Source organism: Panthera leo, chromosome D3, assembly GCF_018350215.1.
Source record: "Panthera leo isolate Ple1 chromosome D3, P.leo_Ple1_pat1.1, whole genome shotgun sequence".
NCBI classification, from domain to species: Eukaryota; Metazoa; Chordata; class Mammalia; order Carnivora; family Felidae; genus Panthera; species Panthera leo.
The window spans coordinates 28,630,594-28,656,034 of record NC_056690.1 but is presented as its reverse complement, the minus strand read 5'-3'; the positions used below and the strand labels follow the sequence as shown (position 1 = coordinate 28,656,034).

General features: G+C 56.5%; 4 protein-coding genes across 4 annotated transcripts; 2 read left to right on the top strand and 2 right to left on the bottom strand.

Moving 5' to 3' along the window:
• Window positions 1–1,624: 1,624 nt before the first annotated feature.
• Window positions 1,625–3,100, top strand: TSSK1B (testis specific serine kinase 1B). The gene has a single exon (XM_042911244.1). It carries the CDS (start codon window positions 1,784–1,786, stop codon window positions 2,894–2,896), a length of 1,113 nt encoding a protein of 370 aa, XP_042767178.1. The 5' UTR covers window positions 1,625–1,783; the 3' UTR covers window positions 2,897–3,100.
• Window positions 3,101–7,477: 4,377 nt separating this feature from the next.
• TSSK2 (testis specific serine kinase 2) lies at window positions 7,478–8,815 on the top strand. Its single transcript, XM_042911107.1, has one exon. It carries the CDS (start codon window positions 7,608–7,610, stop codon window positions 8,694–8,696), a length of 1,089 nt encoding a protein of 362 aa, XP_042767041.1. The 5' UTR covers window positions 7,478–7,607; the 3' UTR covers window positions 8,697–8,815.
• A 1,759-nt stretch (window positions 8,816–10,574) lies between these two features.
• ESS2 (ess-2 splicing factor homolog) lies at window positions 10,575–19,971 on the bottom strand. The gene is made up of 10 exons (XM_042910935.1): window positions 19,790–19,971; window positions 18,848–19,016; window positions 18,659–18,760; window positions 16,316–16,485; window positions 16,085–16,202; window positions 15,649–15,782; window positions 14,828–14,930; window positions 13,751–13,860; window positions 11,637–11,752; window positions 10,575–11,128 (listed from the first exon to the last, which is right to left on the bottom strand). Exons 1-10 carry the CDS (start codon window positions 19,919–19,921, stop codon window positions 10,849–10,851), a joined length of 1,434 nt encoding a protein of 477 aa, XP_042766869.1. The 5' UTR covers window positions 19,922–19,971; the 3' UTR covers window positions 10,575–10,848.
• A 3,012-nt stretch (window positions 19,972–22,983) lies between these two features.
• Window positions 22,984–25,353, bottom strand: GSC2 (goosecoid homeobox 2). Its single transcript, XM_042909672.1, has 3 exons — window positions 25,098–25,353; window positions 24,742–24,995; window positions 22,984–24,174 (listed from the first exon to the last, which is right to left on the bottom strand). The coding sequence occupies exons 1-3, from the start codon at window positions 25,351–25,353 to the stop codon at window positions 24,070–24,072; spliced, it is 615 nt and encodes a 204-aa protein (XP_042765606.1). The 3' UTR covers window positions 22,984–24,069.
• Window positions 25,354–25,441: the final 88 nt, after the last annotated feature.

Below are 25,441 nucleotides of genomic sequence, written 5' to 3'. Positions count from 1 at the left end.
TAGCCTAAAGGAGTGTTCTACAAGGAGCGCTGACAAGGAAGCCCAGATCTTAGACTGTGGAGCAAAGCTGGCCTCTGGAGGAAGAACTCTGCCTACACAATGTGGGAGGAGGGGGAAGGAATGCTGGGCACAGCTGCTGCCACAGCAGGCCACGTCTGCATAGAGGAAAGGCTCAGGAGACGATTCCAGTGTTGACCTCACACCTGTTAGGGAACAGAGTGACTGTGGAAGAGGGCACAGCAAATGGGAGTGTCCTCAGTAGGAGAGGAGCAGGCTGTCCAATGGAAGGACCACCAGCCATGCACACAAGGCCTGGCACAGGGTGTCAGGGCTGGGGAAGAGGGTGAAGATGGGAGCAGAAAAAAGGGGGACCCATTTTAGCCTGGCCCACCTCCAGCCCCACCAACTTACTCCCCAGGAGCAGTCCTCTCAAGCTCTTTCAAGGCATGATCCTCCTGAATGTCCTAGGTTTCCAGCCTATGACAGTCAGAGTCACTCAGTGAGAGAGGTACCCACTCCCTCTGAGTGGATATGGCCAAGGTTAAACCCAAAGCTAGGCCAGACCTGCCTGCTCCTGCTCTCTTGGGCTGTAGCCTGTAGCAGGTGCTAGACAAAGAGCCTGTCACAGCAGAGGGGCCCCCATGCTGGCAGAAGCAGTGGTCCGTGTCCAACACTGCCCTGGCTGCTTGCATTGTCCTCATGGACCATTCCCAGAAGCAGCTGCTGCACTCAGAGGGATTCAGGCATAGCTTTTAATGTGCCGTGGGAGCCCAGCCAGGGTTACAAGCTAGGCAGACCCCAGAGAGGCAACTCACAGCTAAGAGCAGATATCCCAGCCAGTTGTTCCCCTGCAGAGCCACTGTTGGAGAAGCAGGCCAGCAAAGGTTCAGATGAAGAGAGTAGGACAGGGAAATTATGCAGGGAGAAGGCAAAACCCTGGCCTCTGAAATTGCAGTCACTGCACAGGAGTTTTTGCCCATCCTGATCCACCTCTACCCTTGGCCCACATACATGGCCTGCAGATTTCCTGTGTAGACACCACCAAGGACCTCCAGAGCTGAAGGGAGGGAAAAGAGATCAGGGATATTTTTCCCTAGCTCCCTCCCTGTGGGTCACTGCAGCTTCCACCTGAGGTCACTGCCTCTCTCAAGGTGGTCCTCTACACTCTTCCCAGGTTCCAGTGACCCACCTTCCCTTCCAGGGGTCTGTTACTACCCTTGGGTTACCCTACACTCAGTTCCCACCTTTGTAAGAAAGATGAATTTATAAACTCTTCAAACTGCCCTTAACTTGAGTATGTCTTTAGTTTTCCTTCTGGGACGCAGACTAATAGGACCATTTGCCCTGGATTCCCTGGGATGCCTCATGTGGCAATAATCAGCCCCACAAGCAGGTCTGGCTCCTGATTTGGAAGCACCAGCACACTGATGTGTTCCCCACAGCCCTCTTGTACCTCAGGTCCCAGCCAAGTGCACGGCCACTCTTCGCTGGCCATTGGTCTGTTTCAGCCCACTGGCTGGTCTTCCAGGGTTCCAAGTCCAAGTGGCTCAGGCCAGAGCCTCATTCCCCCAGAGCACTCCTCCTTTATGACTTCACCCACTGAAGTCACCTGGGAGACGATGCTCAACATTCCACCCCAGAGTCTTGGCCTCTAGGAGGCAGGAACAGCAGGCCCAGCCAGCCCAGAGGACTCTCTGTCCACAGTGTAAACAAGGACGCCACTGGCCCATGTCCCGCAGGGATGTAGAGGGCAGCCTCAGAGGCACTGGGCGCTCCCGGCACCATGGATGACGCTTCCATCCTCAAGCGACGAGGCTACATCCTGGGGATAAATTTGGGAGAGGGCTCGTACGCAAAAGTCAAGTCAGCTTACTCTGAGCGCCTGAAGTTCAACGTGGCGGTCAAGATCATCGACCGCAAGAAAGTCCCCACGGACTTCTTGGAGAAATTCCTTCCCCGGGAAATTGAGATTCTGGCCACGCTAAACCACCGCTCCATTATCAGGACCTACGAGATCTTTGAGACCTCTGATGGCCGCATCTACATCATCATGGAGCTCGGGGTCCAGGGCGACCTCCTCGGGTTCATCAAAACCCGGGGAGCCCTGCACGAGGATGATGCTCGCAAGAAGTTCCACCAGCTCTCCTCAGCCATCAAGTACTGCCATGACTTGGATATTGTCCACCGAGATCTCAAGTGTGAGAACATCCTCCTCGACAAGGACTTCAACATCAAGCTCTCTGACTTTGGCTTCTCCAAGCGCTGCCCGAGGGATGACAGTGGCCGACTGATGCTAAGCAAGACTTTCTGCGGGTCAGCAGCTTATGCAGCACCCGAGGTGCTGCAGGGCATCCCCTACCAGCCCAAGGTGTGTGACATCTGGAGTCTGGGTGTGATCCTCTACATCATGGTCTGTGGCTCCATGCCCTACGATGACTCCAACATCAAGAAGATGCTGCGCATCCAGAAGGAGCACCGCATCAACTTCCCCCGCTCCAAGAACCTGACGGGCGAGTGCAAAGACCTCATCTACCACCTGCTACAGCCGGACATCAACCGGCGGCTGCACATCGATGAGATCCTCAGCCACTGCTGGGTGCAGCCCAAGGCACAGGGCCTGTCCTCTGGAGTCATCAACGAGGAGGGGGAGAGCTCCCGGGGTGCTGAGCCCTCGTGGACCCCTGATACTCCTGATACCCCAGCCACCAAGCTGGAGCTCCAGGAGGAAGCACGGTCCGAGACACGGCCTGAGATGCAGTCCAAGTCAAAACCTGATGAGGAGACGATGCAAATGCGGGTGTCAAGGCAGTCAGATCCCACAGGCCTTAATGGCGAGCTGCAAAGCAGGGAAACAGAGGAGGGGGTTCCCTCACGGCCTCCAGAGACACACACCTAGCGAGCCTCTCTCGGCCCAGGGGACTGGCAGGGAATGATGCAGAGCTCATGGCTTTGAGCCTGAGCTCCAAAGAAGCCAAGGGACAAGCCAAAGAAGGAAAACTGTCCTGGATGAGCCACTATTTTCATCAGTTCCTTCTCCTTCCCTTTGAACTTGGTAACCCACATGGCTAAAAAAACAATAAATATTAGTGCAAACCCCAAAGTGGATGTCTTTGCCCCGGCTGACTGCAGTCATCCAGGGAGAGGATCCTGCACTCCCCCCACCCCACCCCCGCCAGCTCCCCACTCTCAGATCACACTGCACTTCACCTCCAGTTTGGGAAAATAAATCCCAGTGTGCCCAGCCCCAACTGTGACCTCAGGCTCTGGACCAGAGCAAAGAGCTGGGCGAGGAAGATGCTACTTCAAGAGGGAGGCCATGAGCACGGTGCTGAGGAGGGGGAGGGGGCACAGAGAGGACAGGATAACGAAGGGCAAGGTGGCTGCCTGCAGCAGAGGAGCGGGAGGCAGAGGGCTCCGTCTGCAGTTGGGGCTGAGGGTCCGGGCCCTCAGCACCCCAGTGCCACTGCCTCCTCAAGGCTGCCGGTGGGGAAGTGCCCTGCAGGGAGCAGGTGAACCAGGCTCTCAACCCCTCTTGAGCTCCCCACCCTGCTAGGCAACTCGTTTCTTCTGCTCTGTCTACTAGCCATGGCCAACCAGCATCCAGTTCTGGACCTGCCCTGAGTCATCTGCCCCTGGTCATTCTCCCTGCCCAGAGGAAGTGGTGGGGGGTGGGGCACTGGATGGCCCAGTGCCACCCAGCCTGCCTGTCCCACAGTCACTGTATGGCCTTGATTACCTCTCTTTCCCTTCTAGTCCCCAGCCTGCCCCCAGGGTTGATGATCCATGCCAGAGTGGAGAAGCAGACATTGGTGAGGAGAGAGGACAAGTGTGCTCACAATGCAGTCCTGTCCCCTATGGCCATAGGTGTCCTGTAGAGAGAGGAGGCCAGCGTTTAGCACCACTGGCTACTGTGTCCTGTGAGGCCCACCCATGTCATTCTCAGGCTCTTCTCACTTCAGCCACGGCAGCCCCTTTCCCTGCCTGTTCCGCACTCACTCTGGACAACCTCGTGTGGATCTGCAGGTTTGACACATCAAGAGGACAAGAGTCTTCAGACTTACCCCTCCCCTGCCCATGTCATTGTCCTGGAAAGACCCTAACCCCAAGCCCCGGGAGAAGTGAGGTCCTGTGAGTGCCCTGGCCCTGCTCTCTCTGCACCCCTCCCCACATCCGCTCCATCTCTCCTCTTGGCCCCCCCACCCTCCAGCCACCTTCACACATTCTGTCTTCCTATCTCCATGCTCCTGTGTATGGGAACACACAGCTCAGCTACCTCTACCTGCCCTGTCACTTCTCCAGTGGCTACAGCCACCTCCTGCACACAGTCTGGATCCCACTGCCCTCAGGATCTCAGTGCTTGGCCTTGGCATCCCAGGTCTGGCTCCTCTTGGCCTCCCAGCACCCCCCCCCCCCCATACTCACACCCACAACACACACATGACGTCATCATGCTTGTGGATGCATCCCTGCAGACTTTGCCCACGTCTCCAGGATCAGCCGAGGGGCTGTGGCCTCCACAAAGCTTTCTGGACTTGGCAGCTCCACTATAAACTCTTCTGGGGCAGGCCTGTGAGTGCCAAGGTACAGGCACAGAACAGGCCCTGGGTAATACCAGAGGAACAACCCAATTTTTCCCAGAGGCTCTAGGAACCCAGAGTCATACAGCTCATCTGGTGGTGGAGTAAAATTCCAGAGCACATGGGGCTGGCTGGAGTGGGGACATCCTAAGGAGTGGCTCATGGACCTCCTCTGCTTGGTCATCTGTGGCCACATGGAGGCAGTGGATGATATGCAGCACGAGGGCTTGGGAGCAACTGACTACAGCCCAGCCACAAGGCAAGCCTGGGCAGGAGGGGCCCCAGGAAGGAGCATCTACTGTATGCTTTACAGGTGGGGAGACGGCTCAGAGAAGGTGGGCAACTACCTGAAATCACACAGCACAGAGTGGCAGCCCAGGTGACTGAAGGCCACCCCTTCCCAGGGGGCCACACCTGTGAGCCGCTCAACTCACTGGGGTCAGCCCTGGCTCAGACCCCATCAGTGACCCTCCCCAAGGCTTTACGATCAAGACCTTCACCATGGCCTCCATGGTCTGCAGCACTCCCTCCTGCCTCTGCACACCCCTGCCACCCTGTGTCCCTTCAAACTATCACATACTCTAGCAGGTCCTTGTCCTCCTCCATGTGACCAGCTCCTCAGACCTCAGCCCTCCCAGCCTCCCCAAATCCAGCCCCAGTTTCTTCCTCACAGCCCCATGTTCCCGTGTCATGGCACAGCCACCACCGGGCACTGGCGCTGTTCGTGTGACACTGAAGCTCCCTGTCCTCTGGGCTTCAGGAAAGCATGGGCCTGCTTCATCAGCGAACTCCAGCATCCGGAACCAATCCTCAAGTGCCAATGGGGTGAGTGGAGAAACAGAGGAAACCGAAACTCAGAGGGAAGTGGCCTACCCAGAGTCTGCAGGTCTCACATGCGCAGGGCTGCAGGCTGGGAGTACCCCTGGAGGCCCCAGGTCCGATCTAGCACTTCCCATTCCCTTCCCATGCCTGCCTCCACGTGCATGTGCTGGGTGATGCCATCTGCTTGCCATCGCGGCAGCTCAGCTTGTGCCTCCTCCACCATGTCCCCAAGAACCGCAGAGGTCACACTGTCCCAGGCAAGGGCAGAGTGTGAGGGAGCAGGATCCACAAAACAAGGAAAAGTGGGTGGGTTGGTAGAGTCAGCCAAAAAGGCAGACATGCAGGGGGTACCCCCAGATAGCACATTTGGGAGTGCAGGAGAAAGGCAGGGGAGACTGTCACGCTCCTGGGTCCTGGCCTGCAAATCCTCACAGCCAACCCCTTCTGGGATGCAAAGGAGTGACCAAAGACGTCCCAGGAGGAAGCAGGCTTCAAGCTAAAGCTACTGTAACAGGAGCTCCCAAGAGCTGGGAGCAGGCCTCAGGGAAGCCGTGGCAGCTGGAAGGCAGTCACTCCTAGCTGGCATCTGGACTCTGGCTGCCCTGCCCCTGAGATCTTCCACACAAACCTCCAGATGCAGGGAGCTCCGCACGTGCCCCAGGTATGTCCACACGGCTGTGCTCCGGCCAAGGTGGCACATCTGCCTGGCACGTCCTACCCCTCATCAACTTGGCAGGGCCCTGTAGATCAGCTGCACACTGGCTCCTTCATCACCTCCCCTCCAACCACCCACATAGAGGCAGGTATCCTCTCCCACCCCCCCTGAACATGAGCACGTGGCACACCCACCCTGGCAGTGAGCTATGTGTGGGCACGGGATGCCTGTGATGGAGAACAGATAAGTAGCAGGGCTTCCAAACTACCCAAGGAGACACACATAGGATGCCCCAATTCCCAAAGCAAAAACAAAAGGGTTTTCATGTTGCTTTCAGGTGCAAAAAACAGCTCTAGAGATGCAAACGGTGCTACATCAGGGTTGCACCAGCCCACATCATGCCCACTCCTCACAAATTCAGGACCCCCTCCTCATCCAGGTGCCTACTCTTATCAGGACCCCCAGCAGCAAAGCTCCACCCAAGGCCCTGCCCATGCACTGACCAGTGCACCAGACTCTTTGTCTCTCTCTGGCACCCAGTCCCCACAGGGCCACCCTGGTCCATCCTCCTCTTGTCTGGTCAAAGGCACTGGCTTCCACTTACCCTGAAGCCCATTCTCTCTGCACTCTGCCAAGGACCATCTTGAAATGTGACTTGGGTCATGGCTCTTCTGGCCCCAGGCCCTGCAATGACTGCCCACCACTCACGGCAAAGCGGCCACTTTCCTTCTCCTCCACCTCACTCCAGACTGTGGGATTCAGCCATTCTCAGAACAAGCCCTCACCTCTCCCAGGCTCTTCCCTGCCTGGATGCCTCATCACCTCCTCTACCTGACCAAGGCCCAGCCCATCCTCCATGCACGCCCCAGCCCTCGGAACATGCATTTGTCAGTCTGGGGCCCAGAGCTCTGCCTGCCTTCCCACCCACACAGGCCCTGCCCGCCACAATAGCACTCTTCTCCCCAGCCTTCTACCCAAAACAGGAGCTGCTCTCATTCATAAGGCTAGGAACAGCAGCCAGCCTGGCCAGACCAGGGCCATCCCTCCCAGGCGCCACCGATTCCAAGGATACCAGCCCTAGAGAAGGTTTTTTCATACCTGCAAAAAGCTGCAGGAAATCGGCCCTAGTGAGACATGGACCAATGCAGTGTCGGTCCCCACAGCCAGGGGAAGGAAATGGGCATGGGGCTGGCACTCTGGCTTGGCCTGGGCAGCCCTCCCTTGGGCCTGACTCATGACAAGGAAGCCACAGCGAAGAGGAGGAGCAGGGAGGGTTACCGCAGTCCTGGGTACTGACTTCCTTCCTGCTTGGCCAGCCTGGCTTCCAGGGTTCCAGGGGCCCCGTTTTCACCCAACTCAGTCCCCACTCCCGGCAGCCTGGCTTTATGACTTCACATGCTGAAGTCACGCAGAGACAATGCTGAGCGTTACACCCCTCCAAGTCCAGGCCCAGCCCAGCCAGACAGCTCCTCACAGTGTAAATGAGGACAATGCCCACTGGCCCACGTGGGGAGGGGATGTAGAGCGCAGTGGCGCCAGCCACACCTGGCACCATGGACGATGCCGTGGTCCTAAGGAAGAAAGGTTACATCGTGGGCATCAATCTTGGTAAGGGCTCATATGCAAAAGTCAAATCTGCCTACTCTGAGCGCCTCAAGTTCAACGTGGCGGTCAAGATCATCGACCGCAAGAAGACACCCACCGACTTTGTGGAGAGATTCCTTCCTCGGGAGATGGACATCCTGGCAACCGTCAACCACCGCTCCATCATCAAGACGTACGAGATCTTTGAGACCTCTGATGGCCGCATCTACATCGTCATGGAGCTCGGGGTCCAGGGCGACCTCCTTGAGTTCATCAAGTGTCGGGGAGCGCTGCACGAGGACGTGGCTCGTAAGATGTTCCGCCAGCTCTCCTCGGCTGTCAAGTACTGCCACGATCTGGACGTTGTCCACAGAGATCTCAAGTGCGAGAACCTCCTCCTCGACAAGGACTTCAACATCAAGCTCTCTGACTTTGGCTTCTCCAAGCGCTGCCCGCGGGACGGCAGTGGCCGCATCATCCTCAGCAAGACCTTCTGTGGGTCGACGGCTTATGCAGCGCCCGAGGTGCTGCAGGGCATCCCCTACCAGCCCAAGGTGTACGACATCTGGAGCCTGGGCGTGATCCTCTACATCATGGTCTGTGGCTCCATGCCCTACAATGACTCTGACATCAAGAAGATGCTGCGCATCCAGAAGGAGCACCGCGTGGACTTCCCCCGCTCCAAGAACCTGACGGGCGAGTGCAAGGACCTCATCTACCGAATCCTGCAGCCGGACGTCAACCGGCGACTGCACATTGACGAGATCCTCAGCCACTCATGGCTGCAGCCCCCCAAGCCCAAAGCCATGTCTTCTGCCTCTTTCAAGAGGGAGGGTGAGGGCAAGTACCGGACCCAGTGCAAACTGGACACCCGGCCAGCCTCTCGCCCCGAGCACCAGCCCGAACACCGGCCTGACCACAAGCTGGGGGCCAAAACCCAGCACCGGCTACTGGTGGTGCCTGAGAATGAGGACAGGGTGGAGGACAGGCTGGCTGAGACCTCCAAGGCAAAAGATCATCATGTCACCGGAGCCGAGGTGGGGAAAGCGAGCACCTAGCGGTGCTAAGGGCCCCGGGGGCGTGGTGCATGGTGTGCACCCACATAAACTAAATAGGCAGGTAGGAGCTGAAGAAGGCACAGGTGCAAGGAACAAATAAAATCTGTCAATTAAACCACTATTTTGATTATGTTCTATTAGCTTTCTTGCACTTAGTAGCAAAAACATTAATTACTGACCACCAAATAAACCACAAAGTGTATACATGCACAAGAGTGGCCCCTGAGGAGTCTTTTTCTCTAGGACTCAGGCAACCACCCTCCCTGTGGCATGGGGGTCTCCAGCACAGGGGTGCACAGGCAGACTTACAGCGAGGCCCTGTGGGCAAGAAGACCTCAGCTGCAATCCACTGCCAGGTCCTCACTGTCTCCCTCTGACCCACCCCGGGGCCCAGCACCTCCCAGGCTGGCCAGCTGCTCGTGTCTCTCCTGCTCAGGCACAGCACGGCCCACCCGACCCTGACCCCATCCTGCTCCCTCAGACAGCCCCTTTCTCCATGTACTCTGCTCCCTCCATGGCTGTGATTGAGACCAGTGACCTCAGCCCTTCGAGTGCCCTTTCATCTGCTGGAATAGCCCCAGCCCAGACCTCTCACCCACACCCTCTCCACCCCATCTCGTCCACCCCACACACCAGCCAGTGCTCAAGGGGACCAGCGCTTGGCCTTAGGTGGCCTTGCCTGGACAGCATCTCCCTCTGTATCTCACTCACATCCCACTCAGACTTCTGCCTCTATGCTTTTCTGTCCCATGCCCACCCTTCCCTGTGGGGGAAAAGCACCAAAGGCCACACTTTTCTGACCCCCCCCCCCCCCCCGGCAGTCCTGGATCCACCTGCTGAGTTCAGTCCCACCCCCCTGGTGAGTTGCAGGGCTTGGCTGGGGTTCAGCCCCCTGGGAGCTGGCAGGAATTGAGGAGCACAGGCTAGTGGGTGCCCAGGCAAGCAGCAAGCCCACGCCAGCCTTCAGGGAACATGGCACTCATGGAGGCGGCCAGGACCCATGCGGAACAACCCAAGACAACGGCCAGTACAGGGCTGGGCACACTCAAGAAGAGAAAGACTGTGGTCTGAGTAGATTCCAGGCTGTCTTTCTTGGGCAGTGCAAACCCCTAGAAGGGCACAACCTGACCCTACCTGAGGCCCGAAGAGACCCATCTGGGAGCCAGCTTGGGTCCCCCCTCTCCCTGTGAAGCAGCCCTAGGAGGCCTGGGCACCAAAGCCCTCTGGGTCATGGGCAAGTGTGGCCTGTAGTGCACATGGTGCTATGGGGTCTGCATGGGACCTGACCCCACTGCTTCTGACACGGTGACCCAGGTTACTGTTACCCACGGCTCCTGCTAGTGACTCAGCAGCGTATGGAAGGCAGCGCCTAGAGCACTGGGAGATGGAAGGGCAGGAAGACAGAGACAGCCCTGCCCCATCTGAGCTGGAGACCAGGTACTTGGAGGTGACGCTGAGGCCACTGGGAAGGTGCCTCACGTGAGGGGCCATCTGACACGTAGGACCTGTGCAGCCCTGTCACCAGCAAACCACAAGGGCTGGGCCTGGCTGGGGAGGCTGGAGACCTGGACCCAGAGCCCCAGCAGAACATGAGGGGCATGGAAACTTTCAAGGATTCCCTACTTCCCTCAAAGGGAAAGAACTTGGGGGGCAGGGCCCAATGTGCTGTGAGCTCAGCCCAGAGGGCAGGTTCCAAGCCTCGGGGGTGCCACAGAAAGAAATGTAGATAGTGGCAAGAAAGGCCAGACACCCTGGTCTTCCAAGGGTCACCTCACCCAGAAGCTTCCTTCCAGGAAGGCCTGCAGTCCTGAGACCGTGCTGTAGGCACGAGGGCCGCCTAAGGGCCGTGCAGAGCAGGCCGGACACAGAAGCCTGCCAGATGGTGCTAGGTGCTCTTTAATGACAGCTAAATAAAAACAGACAGGCGGTTGATAGAAAAGAGTATGAACAAGACCGTGGGATGCACCCCAAGGGCTGTGAGGGCCAAGTTTTGTACCAGTCTGGTTGAGGCACGGCATCTCTTCTGTGGCTCCTGGGACAGTCACCATTTCTGGCCCGGGCCTGGGTCCCCAGAAGGCCGGAGTCCTCTGCTGAGTGGGCAACTGCCCTGCAGGCTCCACAAAGCTTCCACAGGCCCGACCCGGGCCTGGCCCTAGAAGAAGTCTGAGGCTTTGCGCCGGGCAGGGAGTTGTAGCAGATTGTCCGTGATGGAGGCTGGATCTTGGTTGAGGGGGGTGCGTGCTGTAGAGCCAGGAGCCGGCGTGCTCGTGGGGGTCTGGGGCCCACCAGCTGGGGTCTTGAGGTGGGTTGAGCGTGCTGGAGATGGGGTGTAGCTGGCCCGCAGGGCCCGGTCTGTGTACTTGCTGGCCGTCCTGCTCACGAGGCGCTGCAGGGCTGGAGACATGGCTGGGCTCAGGCCTTTGGGGGTGAGGCTGGGATGGAAGAAGTGGGTGAATGAGGCACCATTAGGCCCATGTGGGCACCACCGCAGCAGGGCCTCCCATGGCCCCACAGGAAGATACATGGGAGATGCATGGTCATTACAGGCTGAGGATACCAGGTGGCCTGGCACACAGCAGTGTAGTCAAACTTAAGGTTCAGTGGTAGTGCTGCCCTTGGCTGTGGGGCTAGGATGGACCTCAACTCTCTCCAAGGAGAATGATACACCTGTTTCCAAAGGGCTGACAGGAGCTCATAGCGGGACAAGGGGCCCAAAGGTGTCTCTAAGGGTTGTGCCAAGGAGGAGGCTGAAGAAGGAAAAGACGGAGAGGGGCCCTGCATCCTGGTTCAAACAGGCCATGCCCTGGACCAGAGGAGCTGCTATAGGACCCACTACAGAACGCCTGGGCCTGCCCTGCACACTGTGCATCCATATGCAGGGGGTGGGGCCATGTGGGAGCAGGGAGAGACCCCCACCCACACAGGTCAGCCACGCCTCACCTGGCCAGGTTCTCCGTCACTCTCCTCAAGGCTTCCTGCTTCTTGGCCCGGTTCTTGGCGGCAGCCTCGTTGGCCATCTTCAGCCCCAGCCGTTCCCTGCGGCCCGGCTCCAAGATCTACATGACAGCAAGTGTGTGGGTAGCCTGCCACCGAGTCAGGCAGTCCCTTGCTGGTGGGGCACCTGCCTCTTTTCGTGGCCCCCATGATCCTCACAACCCACTGCCACCTTCCTAAAAGCCCCCCAAAAAGCTTGCCTGAACTGCCCACCTGCCTGTCCTCACGGACCCCTAAAAGCCAGCATTGCCAACTTATGAACCTCTGACAGTCTTTTAGGAAAGAAAGGGGTCTTTTTGAATCTGCTTCTCTGTGACTACCAGAGTAAACAGCTTTCTGTTTAACATCTATTGACCTTCTGTATTTCTTTGCAGAACTTCCCGAGACGCATCCTTGGCCTCTTTTTTCCTATTAAAGTGCTTGTTCGTTATTTAGTGTTTTACCCACATCAGTTACATTAAGCTATGCCATACAAATTCCCTCTTAGTTATTTGCTTTCAGTTTCTCTTACGTGTTCTTTTTTTTTTCTTTTTTTTTTTTTTGCTGTATTTAAGTTTATCACTTCGTACAGTATAATCTAAACCTCACTTCCCTTAAGATCTAACCCTTCCTACCTCAAAATCAGATTAAATACTATTATTTTCTTCTAAGTGTTTTACATTGACTTATACACTTAATATTTCTGCTTCCAGGAACTCGTTCCATTTATGTATCAAGAACTTCATTTCCACATACTCTACTACTCAGCACAATTTGAGCTGTTGTCTCTCGTGTACCCTGAATTCTGATTTGGACGGAGGTTTGTTCAGAATCTCTTCCCTACTGCCCCATAGGCTCTAGGACCAGGGGCAGACTTCTGACACACCTATACCTGTGGCATGCCTTAACACCTGCAGGCACACGCTCCTCCCTGTCATTCCTCTCTTCAGTTTTCCTTGGTTATCCTTGTGTGCCAGGCAAGTTTAAGAACCAAGGGGCCAAAATCCTCTGCGCACGTTCTGTCTAGACATGCGTTGCTTCTCAGAAATCCTCGGGGGAGAATGAGCGGAGCTATGCTAGGGAGGCCTCCTGGTGGGGCCCGCAGGCTCCAGCAGTTTTCCTTACGTAAGTCTGCAGCACTCGCCTGTGGTTTCTTTACAAGAGCTTAATTATTGCTAGTCGTTCTAAATTTCTGCTGCTATAGTGAATGAGACCTCTTTTTCTGTTGCACTTCAAACTGACCACTGCAAGTGTTTAGAGGGGCCAGTTCAAGACCATGTGTGACCCAGCTCCCCATGCAACAGACCTACATTAATCCCAAATTCTGTGTCTGACTCTTTGGGGTTTCAAGGCACGTGATGTAACCCCACACCCTTTGCCCTCTGCAACATCACTGACCTCCGCCTCCTGTGATCTCCTAGCACTCCACGTTGGGAGTGTTGGCCCAGCACCCCAAGAACAGGACAGCATGCTCCCAGCTTCCAGCGACTTCTCTTCCTTCACATTCTAAACTATGTCACTCGGCTCCCCCAACAAACTGTGCAGACCAGAGCACGCTGCCCTCCCAAAGCCTCTCTGGGGCCCCACACCATCCTAGGCCATCCCATCTGTACAAACCATCTGGCACTTAGCTTCCCTTCCCTACCTGCTCCAGGCCTCATAACTCCCCCACTCTGACAACTTCTAAATAACAAGTGCCTCCTGATTCATGCTCTCCTGTAACCAGAGTCCTCTCTCTGTAAACACGCAACCCCCTGAAGACACAAACCACATCCCACAGAACACTGGGGTTCTGGGGCCCTCCCCGGTCCACAGTCCTGCAGACTCAAAGGGCCATGGCTTTGGTGCCCTGACCTCACACCCGAGTCCCTCCGTCCAACCACACCTGTCCTTAGTGCTCTGGTCCTATTCTGAAGTGCAGTACCTGTGCAGGTATGCAGCCTGGAGCATGGCTTGGCCCTTCAGTAGGCTGTAGTCTGACCAGTGGGAGCTAGCTCATCCTCTGTGTGTTGAGCTACAAGTTCTCAGAGGACCACATACCCTCTCAGGGTCGCACCTGAGCTCCCCTCACCATGACCCACCTTGAAGGCTGGCCCTGGTGTCCTGTCCACATAGGGGGTCTCAGATCCTTCCACTCTCAAGGGAGTGTTTTCAACCTCCCCCCAGGTCATCAGCGGTGACTCGTTCACACCTGTGGATGGAGAGGGCCCACAGTTACCTCAGGCCAGGGGATCTGGGTGGGGGTCCTGCCGGGCCCTCTCTCCTACAACAGCCAGTTCCCACCATGAGCATCCCAGCTAACATACACCAAGGTTGGCAGTTGGCCCACTCTCCTTCCCTGGGACTCTGGGACCTGGTACCTCTGCCCTCTGAGATGACAATGCCAAGGCTACTTTGAGCCCAAGGCAAGCCCAGGCCCCTAGAGCTGTGGGGCTTAGCCTGGGAAGGGGGCTCCCCAGAGAAGCCAGGCTGGGTCAGCCAGGCCCCCATCCTAGCACATGGCCAGGGGAGCCGCCTAGAAGTTGCTATGGCATGCCACCCCAAGGTGGGGAGACACTTGGGGGCTTTCAGAGCACCCAAACCTCCCAGGACCCTGCACAAACCTGTAGTGCCTCCATATACCCTGGCCTATGTCACAGCAACCAGCAGCCCAAAATACAGAGGACAATGCTCGGGAGAGCAGGAGGACACCACCTGCACCATGAGATTGTCCCCAAGTCTCATAAATCTCCTTGTGAGGTCACGCAGGGCTGGAGCCCAGAGCTTCTTCCCTATGCCCCTACACTTAGCCTCCCCCTGCCCAGCCTCCCCGTGCCCTTAAGCATGCTTGCCGCAGCCAGTCTGTCCAGTAGAGCCCCGACACCCCTGGTCCCCAGCAAAACCAGTCTGTCCTGCTAAGCTCAGGGCAAGTCACGAAGACTACCCGGCTGAATGGGCTGGGACTCACACATCTCAAATCAGGTCTCCCTAAGAATCCAGCCCGCCCATGGCCCCATTCAGCCCTGTCATTGCACAGGTGGGACACTGGGTCTCTGAGTCATATGAGGCACAGGGCAGACACGGGGAAGTGTCAAGGGTGCCAAGAGCCAACTGAGCAGCCCACCTCCCCACAGGCAGTCCTATCAGGGGGCCAGCTTGACAGAGGGTCCACTACTCACCAGGGGCAGGAGAGGGGGTTGCAACAAATCCAAATCCGCCCACTCGGGGGGAATCCTGGGGGATCAGTTCTTTGCCGTCAGGGCCCACCTTGCCCTGTTTGTGCTGGAACAAACAAGACAGACCAGTGTTAAGGGGGAGCCAAGCCTGCTCCCCCCAGCTAGCTGAAGGGCAAATGCACAGGAACAGCTGGAGAGAGAAGGACCCTGGCCCCTGCAAAGATTTTGAGGACCTGTCAGAGCAGGTATCAGAAGAGAAGCTTCCCCTCCTTCTGGCCTCAGGCCAGACCCCACAAAAGCTGCTTTCGGGGACTACCAGCTTAGGCCCCCCCCAGGAAACTACACTGACCACTGGCACCCATGTGCTCTGACCTCTTTCCCACAGGTACCTATAGAAGCTTACAAAACAGTCTCCTCACTTCCTGCCTCTCCCTCTCCTGGAGTCACCACTGCACCATGACACCCAGCCCCAGAAACCCCTGTTGTCTGCCCCACCAAGCCTCACTGCGCCCCAGCCTGCGCACCCCACCTACCCCTGCCCTGCCTGGTACAGAGGTGTGGGTCTGGCCAGACTGGACTGGCTCCCAGCAGCGTCTCTTCTCTCATGTCCTTGTCCTCCAGGGACAAGGGGCAGAACTGACCCACCACACATCTCTGGCCCCAGTAGAAGCCCATACAGTCGAGAAAAGGCTCAGGACCCTGCCGCACAGGAGCTCCAAATACTCCCACGCTGCTAGTCTCTGCCAAACCCAAGAACGGTACTAATTTAATGAAGGCAGCCAAGATCAGAGAGGTTGTGCCCACATCCAGCCCCTGCCACTCACCTGGGCATTGAGGGCGGCGGCCTGCTGCAGCTGGGACCTGCTCAGGGCCTGGCTGAAGGGGTCCCTGAGGAAGCGAGTATTCTTATGCACCACCTGCCTTGGCTTCTTAAACAGCTGTTCTTCATCAGGGACACCTGGCAGGTGGAGACAAGATGGCAGCGGTGTCAGAGGGGGTGGGGGGTCCCCATTATTGCCCTGCACTCAAGGCTTGAGGTAGAGACTAAGTCATTCCCCAGTGAACAGAAGCACGGGGCCTAGTAAAGCAGGGGACGGCCTCACTCCCTCACTGACAACACAGAGGCTCCTCTGCCCCGAGACAGACCAGGGCACCTCCGAGGCCCAGTATGCTAGGGAGCAAAGACCCCCACACACACCCTAAGGCCAGATCCAAACACACTGTCCCATGCCACGCCACCTGCCAGCCCTGCCTGCTCACCCTCTGGGTAGTACATCAGGGAGTTCTTGGCCTTGTACTTCCAGGTCTCCACACCGGCCTGGCTGCTCTCAATGGCTTGGTGCTCTGCCGACGGAAGTGCAAGATTATCTTTCTGCCTCTGCATCACAGGGGAAAAGTGAGGGTCAGAGAGGTGCCCAGGCACTGTGCCCCTGGCCCCAGGACTCCCTCCATCCTGACAGAGGATGCCTGTGCCCCTGTACCCAAAGACACCTTCTCAAACTCCTCCTCGGCCTGGTAGAGCCATGTATGGCGTGCCCGGCTCTTCTCCTTGGCCACCTCCATGATCTCCTGGAAGGAAGCATTGTCCTCACTTGTGTACCGGCTCAGGAAGACATCCAGGCTGGGCAGGGGCTCCTTCTCCTCCTCCTCTCCAGCCTCTCCTGCTCAGGAGCATAGGTGGGATGACACAGAATCACAAACAGCATCAACACTGCTTTGCAGTCACAAGATCTCAGGAACCAGGCTACCTCATAAGCAGAGATGGAACCCTCACCCTGGTTGTGGGTCTGTTGATGAGAGCCCACACCATCAGACAACTCCCCTCCTAGGGGCAGAATCAACCCCCCTCTCCCCCCGCCAACTGCCCAGGGAGCACTCAGGGGCTCTCCTCAACTGCTGGATGTCAGGTGAAATGTTATGTCTGACTCAGACCAGAAGAGCGACATCCAGGGGCTACAGAAAAGGCAGGTGGTCACAGTCAGGTCCCGCCCTGCCAAAATTGTGCCGATCCGGTAGGATCCACCTTCAGAGCTCCAAGCTCTCCCTCCATCCCTGGGTTTTCTTACCCTGCCTGCTCCTCCCTTCCTGGTATCTGTGCTACAGGTGGATGGTTTGTCACCTAAGCCCCCTAACCTGCTAGCAGGCTTTGATGGCAGGAACCCCGTATGATCCAGTACTCTACATGGGGCCTCACAGACACTGGGCCGCGACTCCAGCCGCCCCTCCCACCGCCGTAGAAAGGGGCACCCCTACTGAGGTGGTCCCATCGCACTGTGCACAGTGGTACACACTTCAGCAGGCCCATTAGGTGGAGAGCTTTGTCTCCCATTCTGCTGAGTCCTGACCACACACAGACTCCTAGACTGCACAAAGTACAGTGGTTAAAAGCTCAAGACCCAGGGGCAGAAAGAGAACTCAAACCCCATTCCACCACCAACAAGCCCTGAGACCTCCTTTCCTGAGTCTAGGCTTCCTCACCTGTGAATGTGAATGATAATGGTACCTACCACTTAGGTCACCGAAATGATTCTTATACTGACAACACGTATTTAAGGAAAAGGAATCTGCAAATTGCCTGTGATGCATCTGCCATGTTGCAGTAGAGAATCAAACTCCAAGGACACAACATGACAAACCATGGTAAGGGCACAAAGAAGTAGACTTAAAAAAAAATTTTTTTTTAACATTTTATTTATTTTTTTGAGAGAGAGAAAGACAGAACACGAGCAGGGGAGGGGCAGAGAGAGAGGGAGACACAGAATCCGAAGCAGGTTCCAGGCTCCAAGCTGTCAGCACAGAGCCCGATGTGGGGCTTGAACTCACAAACCGAGAGATCATGACCTGAGCCCAAGTCGGATACATAACTGACTGAGCCACCCAGGGCCCCACAAAGAGCTGGATTTTGAAGCAGAAAATATTTTGTCCGTGTAGACACACAACACACTGCACACTAGAACCTGGTAAAGAACAGCATCTTATCTGTCTGAGCACTGATGTTCTACTAAGAACAAAATAATCAACTGATCATGAGAAAGTCCTGTAGTACGTAGTATAGTCGTGTCCAACAGGACTCAAAATGCTCTTTCCTAGAAAAAAATCCCTCATAAAGTTGGAACATGTCACGATCCCCAATACATGCACTGAGGAAGACAACTCTTTCATTTGTTCTATTCCCACAACACACCGAGTACTGTTCTGGATACAAAGTATACACACAGAGGTGAGACAAAGAAGCTCTTGTGGAGAGAAGAAGCAATATGTAGAGAAATGCCTTTTTAAGTGCCATGTCCTGCAGTGAGAAAACAAAGCCAAGCAGGAAGGCAGCATGCATGAAAGGTGATGTAACTTCACGTTGTGGCCGGGGAGGGGGGGGGCGGGCGGGACACCACAGTGGTCAGGAAAGGTTTCCCTGAACGGGTAACATCTGAGCAGAGACCTGAGGGGAGAGAAGGTGTGAGATGTGCAGCTATCCAGGGGAAGAGACTAACTCTGAAGACACAAGTGCAGAGGCCCTGAGGCACTGTAAGGAGACAGCAGAAAAGGGGCCCTCCAAGGCCCATGAAGCCCACTGGGCAGGGGCTGGCACACAGTGAGCAGGCTGGTGAGAGAGGTGGCAAGATTTCCATTCCACAGAGGAGGACCAGAGGCTCAGAGAACTGCCCTGTGTTTGGGAGCTGGACCCAGATCTTCTGTCTCCTAGACCAGTGCTCTTTGGCGCCATGGGTTGCCATGTAAGCAAACAGAGCCCTCAGGGACAAGATGTGATCTGCCTCTGAACCAGCCCCTCAGGGCCACATAGGATAAGACTCTAGACAAACCCAGCTGCTCACTCACCATCGCCATCTTCCAGGCCTCGGCCCCGGCCCCGGGGCTTGTTGCCCACCATTCCGGTGCCTGTGTGCACATCAGGGGTTTCAAATGTGGCTGGAGTCACATCTAGAAGGAAGGGGGTAGGGATTAGAGCCAGTCCAAGGCATCGGCTCAGCAGGAGTTCCCCTCTCAGCCACCCACTGTTGCTCTTACAGGGCGGTGGGGGCTCTCGGGACATCTTGCCCAGCGCAGAGCCAAACTTGATGGCAATCTGACGCATCCGCTCCAGGTCTCCATTCTCCTCAGCTTCCAGGTACTCTTTCTGGGCCTGCAGCTTTTCTACATCAGGAAAGAAGTCCCTCTGGATGACTGTCTGGAGGCCCTGTCAGAAGTCAGAATAAAAGTCATAGTTCACACCTGCCTCTCCGTCTACCAATGTACATGCTAAGGTCCTTGCTGATGCCCCCAACCTCTGTCCAACCCAACGATCTTCTGAGGTTACCTGCACTTTCCAATGACGATGAGCATACCTTGCGATCTTCTGCAACACCTAACATTACTAAACGTTCACCTGATTTCTATGAAACCCTTCTCTCTCCCTTCACTGGTCACTCTCATTCTCCTTTACTGGCTCCACCTCCACACTAGCTGGACCAAGGTGGGTGTTGCCACCTTCATTCCACCTGTAACCTCCTATTTCCAATCTGAACCCTTTACCTGGATGACTTCAGCCTGTCACCCCCACCAGCAGCACTGGTTGAGATTCCCAAATCTGTACCTCCAGGCAGACCTTGCTCCTGGCTGCACGTCTGTGCACCTAGCTGTCCACTAATGCCACCTGCCTGTCCCAGAGGCCTCCCAAAAACAAACAGCTCTGTTAGAAAGTCCTCTTTGCTACCATCCTTCCACATTCCTACTTTAATAAACCGCCCCCACTCTCCTCTAGCAACACTACTAGTGCCTCCCCCATCAAGACACCTCACTCTGAACTGTACTTATTTGGCTCTCCGACTGCCCACACCCCAAAAGCACGGACTCAAGTGGCTCCACCTCCGCGAGGGGACGAGACTGCCACGACCCGAGAGGAGGGGCCCGAGAAGAGCGCGAGGCGGGGAAGGGACCTAGAATTCGCTAGCGTCTTCATCGAGGTCTTACCTCGATGTACTCTTCTTCGTCCAGGACCCGTTGCTTGCTCGTCGCAAGCGACTCCCCTGCCGCGCGCTTCCTCCGGGGCCCGGACGCGGCAGGGAGCAGCAGGGCCCTGGTTGATGCGCCGGGCGTCTCCATCGCTATCCCAGGGCCGCTCGGGCGGCACAGGCACGTAACAGGGTCCGGAGACGGCGGGGGCGGAACTGCGCCAGCTGCGCAGGCGTTTGCAACAACCCACCAATGGAAGAGCTGCGCATTTTGAAGACCAGCCCGCGCTCCGTGGTGACGCCATTATAATCCCTGGGCCTTATGGGAGTTGTAGTCTTTGCCCCTCCCCGCTGTGGTCCTCCGAATCTGGACTATGGGCACCAGGGGTCGCTATGGTGTGGGAGACTAAGGGGCGTGTCACTCACTCTGATCCTGAAAAATTCCAGCACTGCTAAATTGAAAGGCCTTGAAATTCCGGTTTCTCGAAAATAATCATTGGGTATGCTTCTATATCATTAACAAAAACACATTTTGGCTATATACTCGTTTCAAAGTTTTTATTCAAACTTTATGCCAGAAAAGACCACTAAGACAATTTCTTCTTGATATCTAACAAAACAAAACAAAACAAAAAAAAAAAAAAAAAAAGAAAGAAAAGAAAAGAAAAAAATGCGAAGGTCCAATAAAGAAATGTCTGGTTAAAAATTATTCGGTTCCGGGGCTCCTGGGTGGCTCAGTTGGTTAAGCGTCCGACTTCGACTCAGGTCATGATCTCACAGTTTGTGAGTTCGAGCTCCACATTGGGCTCTGTGCTGACAGCTCAGAGCCTGGAGCCTGCTATAGATTATGTGTCTCCCTCTCTCTGTGTCCCTCCCCCACTCACAGTCTGTCTCTGTCTCCCTGAAAAATAAATAAACATTAAAAAAATTTTTTTTGAATTATTCGGTTCCTGGGGCGCCTGGGTGGCTCAGTCCATTAAGCGTCCAACTTCAGATCAGGTCATGATCTCAGGGTTCGTGAGTTTGAGCCCTGCATCAGGCTCTCTACTGTCAGCAGGAGCCTGCTTCCGATCCTCTGTACCCACCCTCTCTCTCTGCACCTCCCCCGCTTGTGATCTCTCTCTCTCTCTCTCTCTTAAAAATAAATAAACATCTGGGGCGCCTGGGCGGCTCAGTCGGTTGGGTGTCCGACTTTGGCTCAGGTCATGATCTCGCACTCCGTGAGTTCGAGCCCCGCGTCCGGCTCTGTGCTGACAACTCAGAGCCTGGAGCCTGTTTCAGATTCTGTGTCTCCCTCTCTCTCTGACCCTCCCCCATTCATGCTCTGTCTCTCTCTGTCTCAAAAATAAATAAACGTTAAAAAAAATTTTTTTAAGTTTTAAAAAAATAAATAAATATTAAAAAAAATATTCGGTTCCTGAACACGAGTGGGCTTCCCAGAAGAGGGCTAACTTTCATTGAAATGGACCAGAAAATTGCCCGCTTTTTTCAAAAATGATCATTTCTTCTCCAAAAGAGGTTGTGAATTATATCAAACAAGTAAGTTCTTCCCCGGAATGATTTAGTATAATAGGCAGCCATTCCTTCACCCACTGGGAAACCCCATGGTGATGATTCCTGCCCTGTGGAACGGACAGTCAAATGGGGAAGACAGACACTAGTTGCATCACCCCACAAACAAGCATAAAATTGCAACGGGGCAGGGCGGGAGTGTGTGGCCCGGATGGCTCAGTTGGTTTAGCGTCTGACTCTTGATCTTGGCTCAGGTCAGTATCTCATAGTTTGTGAGTTCTAGCCCCAGGTCGGGCTCTGTGCTGACAGCACAATCCCTGCTTGGGATTCTCTCTCTCCCTCTCTCTGCCCCTTCCTCAATCTCTCTCTTTCTCAAAATAAATAAACTTAAAAATCTTTAAAACACTGCAGCAGACAGGTGTAAAAAAAAAAAAAAGAAAAGAAAAGAAAGAAAGTTTGTTGTTGGGGAATCTTACCTAGGGGGCAGTGAGGGCAAGTCTCCCCAGGGCCAGAAATGGTTGCAGATCCAAAGGATGAACAGACACTGACCAGGAAGAGGGAAAAAGCGGGTGCAAAGGTCTTGCAGCAAAAGAGAGCTTTTGATACACACAGACTGCGAGGAGCAGTGAGGTATGAAATGATGCCAGATGGGCAGGGGCCGGCTGCATGGGGCTTCATGGGTCACAGTGAGTTGTATCTTTAAGAACAATGGAAAGCCCTTGGAGTGCTGTAGGCAGGGGAGAGGCAGGTTCAAACTTGCACCCTGGCTTTTATGGAGAATGAATTACAGAGGAAACAGAGTGGCTGCAGGTGGACAAGACTGGAGGCACCTACAATGGTCATGGTAAGGGATGACAGCACTTTCATCAGGTTGGTACTGTTGAAGCTGGGGAAAAAATAGCTTCTGGGATTGTTTTTGGAAGAAAAATGGATTTGCTGCTGGCCTGGGATGGTGGGTGAGGGAGAAGAGGGGTGTGGGTAATTGCGAGTCCTCTGGTTCATGCACCTGGTTTGCACAGGGGAAGAATTTGCCATGGACAAGGTGGTTTTGAGTCACAGTGGGCTTCCACATGGAGAGGTCAAGGGGATACATGGACAGAAGTATCTAGTTAAGGGAAGAGGCCTGGGCTGGAGATGTGCATGTGGAAGAGAGAAGGGAATTGGAGTCTAAAAGAGGCAGTGATAAAGCAAGGAGAGAATGGAGAGGAGAGGGCCATGCCTGGGGTCCAGCCTGCAGGACACCTATGTTAACGGGCAGCTTGTAGGGGTGAACCTGCCAAGAGGTTCAGCTAGAGAGAAAGGAGAGAAATCAGAAGGACAGTGTAGCCACTGGCCCCTTGAAATGGAGCTCTGATCATGGCTGCCCTCTACAATGACAAAGAGCCAATGGGGGGCTGGGGTCCCAGAGATGAGGGTGTTCCAGACTGCAGGGAAGCTCTGCAGGAGGGCTGGGCAGTATCCAAGGATAAGGCCAGGGTTCGGGAGAAAAGAGCTTTGTGACAGCCAGAAGTGTGCATCCTGAGAGGTGAAGGTGAGTGCTGCTGTCCTGGAGGCATCCGGCAGTGTTAGAGCAGCACTGGCTGGGGACATCATGCCTGCTCAGCTTCTGCACCTTTAATGAATGGATTGTGTCTCCTTTCAGATGCCCCATCCCCCAATTTCTTCCAGGACCTGTGAGGAGGCAGAACATGGTCCCCAAGCCAGATGATGGTGTTAGGTGCCTTGAACCCACCGTACAGGCCTACTGGGGAGAGTGAAAGCCTCATTTTCACACTGTCCTTCACCCTAGGGCTGGGATGTTGGAGAGGAAAACAGATATTCCAAGGCAGTGGCAGGGGGTGTGGTGCATCCTCCCCAGTCAAACCTCCTCTTGCCCCAACAGGATGGCAGACACATAGCGTGTAAATCCCCCAGAAGGAGGAGGCCAAGGATCTCTACCCGTTCAGTACCTAAAGGCCAGTGCAGACCCCCAGGGTGCTAGGTCATGATCTGTGGGGTAGTCTGCTGTGCTGGGGAGCACAGAAACTGAGGACTCACTGGGCTGTGCTCCCCAAGACCAGCTGGCCCCCACCCCCTGGATGTGGGAGTGAAGTCATGGTGGACTTCGAACTTTGGACTGCTTTTGTGCCGTTTGTAGTTGCTTGTTTATTTCCCAGTATCCAGGCAAGGCTCACAGAATTAAGGGGCAGGGTAGGGGGCTTCTGGAGATGACCTCATCCAATGTCCTCATCCTATAGCTCTGGACAGGAAGGCCCAGTGCAGGACATGCGAGCTGACAACCCCAGAATGCACAGAACACCCCCCTCACCCCCTTGGCCATGTCAAGAGACCTATGTCCATGCTGAGAAGAGGCGGGACATCAGCATACCCCAGGAGGGAGAGGAGGATTCTGGGCCCTCCTGACAAGGGGATGGTTCCTGTCCTGGAGTTGGTGGGGAGTTGAGGAAGCTTAACTGCTCTGTGCCCTGCTCCCAGCAACCAACAACCCCCCACCCCCACCCCGCTGCAGCTCCCGGGGAATCTCCCCGACCCTAGTCGCTGGAAAGGAGAGCACCTGGAGATGCTCAGCGTTCCCTCCTTTCCTGGGGCAGGTGACACAGGGGGTGGGCACGGGAGCTTCTCTGCTGTCTGGCAGAGAAGCTCCTGCCTTGAGCACTAGCTGCAGGATGCAGGAAGCCTGAAGGCGGGAAGAGGTGTCCTCTGTCAGCACCATTTCGGGTCGATCTGTCCCCTCCCTGAGCCGGCCCCAAAGGGCCCGGCCAAGCCCGGGAGTGGCTCCCAGAGCCATCAGCAGCTCTCCTTTGCGGGCTTCTTGGTTCCGGGGAGGAGCCTCGAGGTCGCTGACGCGCGCTTCTGATGTCGCCACTTGGCCCGGCGGTTCTTGAACCAGACCTGATGAGCAGGAGGGACCGCTCAGATCCAGCCCTGGGACCCGCGTCCCTCCGGACCCTCATAAGTGGACCAGGCAGGGAGTTTCCCGACAGGGATACGGGCAGGAGAGGGCTGGGGAGCCGGCACGGGGGCAGCGGCACCCACCGTCTCTTAACCGCTGCGGCTCGGGCTGCGGGACGAGGACCACTTTCCCACCCGGACCTGCCCTCTCTCGGCGTGCCTTCCCCCTCCCCCGCAAGGCGCTCCGGACGCCCATTCCGCAGCTTGGTGCTCTTTCCGAGCTTCCCAAATTCGGGCACGTGAACGCGCGTCTCATTTATCAGGGAGAATTAAAAAGTTTGAGCCAAAGTTAAAGAAAACTAGCCTTATCTCCCCTCCAGTTCCAGTGACACTTTCCGGCACTAGCCTGCCCCGCCCGCCCTCGCCCCGGAACCGGCCCTGCGGCCCACCGAGGTTCCCGGGCCTCCCGCGCCTCCCCGCCTTCGCGCCAGGGCCATCTTTTCAAAAGAAGGAGGAAGGAAGCCAGCCCGCTCGGACCCTCTCGCCGTCTGGCGGGCGGGCACCCACCTCCACGCGTTCCTCGCGCAGGCGGATGCTGCCGGCCAGGCGCTCGCGCGTGCCCACGTCGGGGTACTGATTCTGCATGAAGAGCGCCTCCAGCGCCTGCAGCTGCTCCTCGCTGAAAATGGTGCGGTGGCGCCGCGTGCGCCGCTGCGGGCCGGGACCGCCGGTGCCGGGCAGCGCCCCCGGGCCTCCCGTGGGCGCGGCCAAGGGCAAGGGCGCCGCGGGGCCCAGCCTCAGCGGCCACGGCAGCCGCGCGCCTGCGGGGCGAGGGCGCGGTGAGGCGCGGAGCGGGGGCCGAGCTCCGCCCAGACCGCCCCGCGCTCGGAGGACCCCCGCGCCCGCGCCCTGCTCCCACTCACCCAGCCCGGACGCCGGCTCCGGGGGCCCGCGGGGCGCGGCGCGGGGTCCGCAGCAGCAGCAGCAGGCGCAGGGCGCGGCCTCGGGCGCCCCGGGCTCTCCGGATTCCGCGGGGCTCTGGTGGCCGGCGGGCTGCGGGGTGCGGGCGGCCCGTGCCGGGGGGCTCCGCTCGGGCAGGTTGGAAAGGATGTGCTCGATGGAGAAGGGGCAGGGCCGCCCGGGGCCCCTGCGGCTCACCGCGCCCCCCGCCGCAGCCATGCTGGCCTGGCCCCACGGCCACCGCCGCAGGAATATATACGTCGGGGGGAGCGCGCTGTAATCCCCGGGCCGAGCGCGGAGTCCACGC

Excerpts from the sequence above, each read along its gene's own strand:
- TSSK1B (XM_042911244.1), top strand. The coding sequence starts at position 1,784 with ATGGATGACGCTTCCATCCTCAAGCGACGAGGCTACATCCTGGGGATA.
- TSSK2 (XM_042911107.1), top strand. The coding sequence starts at position 7,608 with ATGGACGATGCCGTGGTCCTAAGGAAGAAAGGTTACATCGTGGGCATC.
- ESS2 (XM_042910935.1), bottom strand. The coding sequence starts at position 19,921 with ATGGAGACGCCCGGCGCATCAACCAGGGCCCTGCTGCTCCCTGCCGCG. Across the intron at positions 19,017-19,789 it reads ACGAAGAAGAGTACATCGAG|GGCCTCCAGACAGTCATCCA; the intron begins GTAAGACCTCGA and ends GACTTCTGACAG. Across the intron at positions 18,761-18,847 it reads CCGAGAGCCCCCACCGCCCT|ATGTGACTCCAGCCACATTT; the intron begins GTAAGAGCAACA and ends CCTTCCTTCTAG.
- GSC2 (XM_042909672.1), bottom strand. The coding sequence starts at position 25,353 with ATGGCTGCGGCGGGGGGCGCGGTGAGCCGCAGGGGCCCCGGGCGGCCC. Across the intron at positions 24,996-25,097 it reads GGAGCCGGCGTCCGGGCTGG|GCGCGCGGCTGCCGTGGCCG; the intron begins GTGAGTGGGAGC and ends CTCGCCCCGCAG. Across the intron at positions 24,175-24,741 it reads TGCGCGAGGAACGCGTGGAG|GTCTGGTTCAAGAACCGCCG; the intron begins GTGGGTGCCCGC and ends CCTGCTCATCAG.